The sequence below is a fragment of the Salvelinus sp. IW2-2015 genome, unplaced genomic scaffold (genome assembly GCF_002910315.2).
Source record: "Salvelinus sp. IW2-2015 unplaced genomic scaffold, ASM291031v2 Un_scaffold3142, whole genome shotgun sequence".
Lineage (NCBI taxonomy): Eukaryota > Metazoa > Chordata > Actinopteri > Salmoniformes > Salmonidae > Salvelinus > Salvelinus sp. IW2-2015.
The window spans coordinates 20638-24917 of NW_019944431.1; the positions used below are offsets into that span (position 1 = coordinate 20638).

At 41.0% G+C, this 4280-nt stretch overlaps 1 protein-coding gene across 1 annotated transcript in view; it reads right to left on the reverse strand.

The window, feature by feature from the left end:
* Window positions 1–1691: 1691 nt before the first annotated feature.
* The window catches only part of LOC112075410 (macrophage mannose receptor 1-like), a 4282-nt gene continuing 1693 nt past the window's right edge, over window positions 1692–4280 (reverse strand). The window contains exons 2-3 of the mRNA XM_024142413.2: window positions 1984–2355; window positions 1692–1849 (exon numbers count right to left, since the gene is read on the reverse strand). Coding sequence (XP_023998181.2) covers window positions 1692–1849; window positions 1984–2355 — 530 coding nt within the window. The remainder of the gene's footprint in view (window positions 1850–1983; window positions 2356–4280) is intronic.

Consider the following 4280-nt stretch of genomic DNA (forward strand, 5'->3'; position numbering starts at 1 on the left):
AACGAAATGATGAGAAAACAAAAAGATATATTACTTGACCATTTGTACCGATGTTCTCCTCCTCTTCAGCTTGAAGAGGAGGGAGTAGGGATTCGGCCCAAAGCGCAGCGTGTTGTGAAGATCATAAGAAGTTTATCAAGTACAGTCGAAACATGAAAACATTCAAAAAAGCTACAAAACAATAAACGATGTTGACAGACCTGGACTATGAGAATTACATACACGAAGAACGCACGAACAGGTAAGACTACACAAACGAAACAGTCCGTGTGGCGCGCAACCACAGACACAGGAAGTCAACCACCCACAACAAACAATGTGAACAACCTACTTAATATGGTTCTCAATCAGAGGAAACCGTAACAACACTGCTGTCAATTGAGAACCATATCAGGTAACCTAACAAGATACACATAACTAGATGCCCACCCTAACTCACGCCTGACCGACTAAACACATACAAACAAGAAAACAGGTTCAGGAACGTGAACACACATTGGAAGAATTTAACAAAAAACCGAGCAAACAAGAATGCTTTTGGCCCTAAACAGGAGTACACGGTGGGGCAGAATCCTGACCATACGATGATCTGACCCTTATTGAAGGAGGAAAGCTTTGATTTATGTACAGCTCAGTGAGCAATAGCTTGCTAATTGAGAAAGCAGACCCTGTCTAAGAGAAGACATGGCTATGTGCACACTGCCCACAAAATGCAGTTGGAACTGAGCTGCACTTCCTAATTCCTGCCAATGTTGACCACGTCAGAGACAGTTTCCTCAGATTACACAGCCAACAAAGAACTTTGAAACAAATTACTTTATAAATCTCTCATGTCTACTGGTGAAATACCACAGTGTGCAATCACACAGCAAGATTTGTGACCTGTTGCCAAAAGAAAAGGGCATACCAATGAAGAACACACCATACTGTAAATCAAACCCTATTTATGTTTTTTTTTCCTTTTGTATATTTGCACATTGTTTTAAACTGTACATAGCCATCAAATATGACATCTGAAATGTCTCTATTCCTCTGACAAACTTTTGTGCAGTGTAATGTTTAAGTGAGAGAGAGAAGAGAAGAGAGAGAGAGAGAGAGAGAGAGAGGAGAGAGGAGAGTAAGAGAGAGAGAGAGAGAGAGCAGAGAGAGAGAGAGAGAGAGAAGAGAGAGAGAGAGAGAGGAGAGAGAGAGAGAGTGAGTAGAGAGAGCAGAGAGAGAGAGATGAGAGAGCAGAGAGGAGAGCAGAGCGAGAGGAGGAGAGAGAAGAGAGAGAGAGAAGAGAGAAGAGGGTAAAGGGGTAGAGAGAGGGGTAGAGGTGTAGAGAGGGGTAGAGGTGTAGAGAGGGTATGAGGTGTAGAGAGCGGTAGCAGGTGTTAGAGGTGTAGAGAGGGGTAGAGGTTTAGAGAGGGGTTAGAGGTGTAGAGAGGGTAGAGTGTTGTTAGGAGGGGTAGGTAGAGAGAGAGGTTTAACACATCGAAGAAAGAGTCAATCTCACAGTACTGTTGGCTGCAGATGAAGGTTGGATCTCTCAGTTCTCAGACTTTGCCGACTCCACTGACCCCCGTCTCTCTGTATGGCCCGTGTGTCCAACTGCTGCCTCAATGGTGTTGTAGCCTCCCGAGCCGGGCCCAGTTTGTGGGTGCAGGAATCTTCTCCTGACCCAGAACCAGAAGTCAGGGTGCAGGTGTACCTCAGGCCACCAGACGAAGGGGGTGGCGGCTCTTGGCTCTCTGTTGGACCCAGTTGGCTGGATTGCTCTGGGTTGTGGGCAGACACAGCTCCATGGTCAGGTCCCTGCAGTGCCAAGGGCTTCTGAGACGTCTTGTTCTTGAAGACAGGACCAGTTCATCTGGAGGAAGGAAGAAGAGGGGGACACAGAGACTCATGATGATTGTTAATATATTAAGTTCACTTTGATTCTAAAATACAATGTTTAGTKCTTTTCATCACTACTCAATGATCTTGTTTTGGTCAGTGTCTCACCGTCATAGCAGATAAAAGGAAGTTCGGTGGTACAACCCTGACTATTCCACTCTCCAGAGGGGAAATTAACTTCACCACAGAACTCTCCGTGAAGCTSTGGTTCTCCTTTCTTCCAGTTCTGGAAGGGGGAAACACTCTGGTCAGACTTCCTCCAGACTCCAGGAAATGTATGCAGTCCGATCCACACGCTGTATGTCTCTGTGCTGGCAATTGGCATTAGGTCTGTTTTCACCTTCTCCAGTATTGCGTCCCGCTCTGTTGCATTCCTCACACTGACCAGGTCTGTCTGGTTTGTCTGCTGACAGTAGCTATGAGCCATATCAAAATGTATTTTTGACTTGATGAGAATAAACTTGTTGGTAGCATTTTTGTCTATTTGAAGAAAAGAAAAGATATAGTACATAAACATTATAGTTACATAAGAATATGTATACAGGCAAATGTTTGTAAATAAACATAATTTGTCATACATTTTTTATAAATTACCACAACAGTGTAAAACAAAAAAATTATTAAAACGATGCCCAGATCTTACACAAAATTATTTATCATAGTTTTAGTCAAAGTATATTGGCTTGAAGTGGGAAATCTGTGTCAATGACGTGTAAATACTTTTCAAACTATTGTACGTTTATTTTATTTTTTTAGTGTTAAACCCACCAGTATGGTTCATGGTTCATTCATTCGGAAAAGCTGCAAAGTTCTTCCTCTTTGTGACTGAGCTTCCTATAAATATCCTTGCGTCCACTTGGCTTACTGAGCCATGGAACAAATTAAAACAACTTGCTTTTGCACGTCCACTTTTTTACCATAAAATTATCATAATCCATTGGATAATTTTGTCATTGTATTTTTTGAGCTGAGTCTGTATAAAATATATATATATATGTATACACTACAGTTTTATAAATTGTATAATTGCAACTACCTATATACTACCTATAATTGCAACTAAAAAATTAAGTCTTTTTTATTTCACCTTTATTTAACCAGGGAGGTCAGTTGAGAACATGTTCTCATTTACAACTGCGACCTGGCCAAGATAAAGCAAAGCAGTGCAACACAAACAACAACACAGAGTTACACATAAACAAACGTACAGTCAATAACACAATAGAAAAATCTGTATACAGTGTGTGCAAAGGAATTAATAACCTGTTGAGGACAGAGGGCGCTGTTTTCACTTTGGGGGAAAATCGTGCCCAATTTAAACGGCCTCGTACTCAATTCTTGCTCGTACAATATGCATATTATTATTACTATTGGATAACACTCTCCACCATGGTCTCTGGTGTTGGTAAAGCAGAAGGATAGACTGATTAACCTGTTGAGGACAGAGGGCGCTGTTTTCACTTTGGGGGAAAATCGTGCCCAATTTAAACGGCCTCGTACTCAATTCTTGCTCGTACAATATGCATATTATTATTACTATTGGATAGAAAACACTCTCTAGTTTCTGAAACCGTTTGAATTATATCTGTGAGTAAAACAGAACTCCTTTTGCAGCAAACTTCCTGACAGGAAGTGGAAAATCTGAAATCGATGCACTGTTCTAGGGGCTGCGTATTAAAGTCCTTGATATTTATTAGTTTAGATGCACTTCATACGTCTTCCACTAGATGTCGACAAGCAGTGAGAGAAAAAATTGAGTGTGTAACTTGATCTGGGCTCGAATCATAGCTCTTGGCATGACGTGTCACCAGTTTCCTGTTTTCTGGAGAGCGCGAGAAGGGACCTGGATTTGCCTTCTGATAAGCTGTCGTTATGGACGACTAATATCTCCGGTTTTGATTTTATTTGATACATGTGACAATATCATTGTAAAGTATGTTTTTTCAATATAGTTTAATCAGATTATTGAAATTTTTCCGGGAGTTTTGCCGTGTTCCGTTCTCTTTGTTTGGTGACGATGGAGAGATTCGGGCCACTTGGTGCTTGGTGTGCTTGCTAAATCGAGAGGGGAAAAAGGCCGTTCTAAAACCAAACAACGATTGTTCCCGACAAAGGACCCCTTGTACAGCATTCTGATGGAAGATCAGCAAAAGTAGGACCCATTTTATGATGCTATTTCATATATCTGTCGAACATGTTGTACTAGTCGTTTGCGCCCAGATTTTGGGTACTCTCTCGCTATACCTAAGCTGGATGTCGTAATGAAGTTATTTTTAGAATTCTAACACGGCGATTGCATTAAGAACTAGTGTATCTATCATTTCCTATACAACATGTATTTTTTAGTTATGTTTATGAATAGTTATTTGGTCAGAATATGTGTGTCAGAAAAAGTGTCAGAAAAA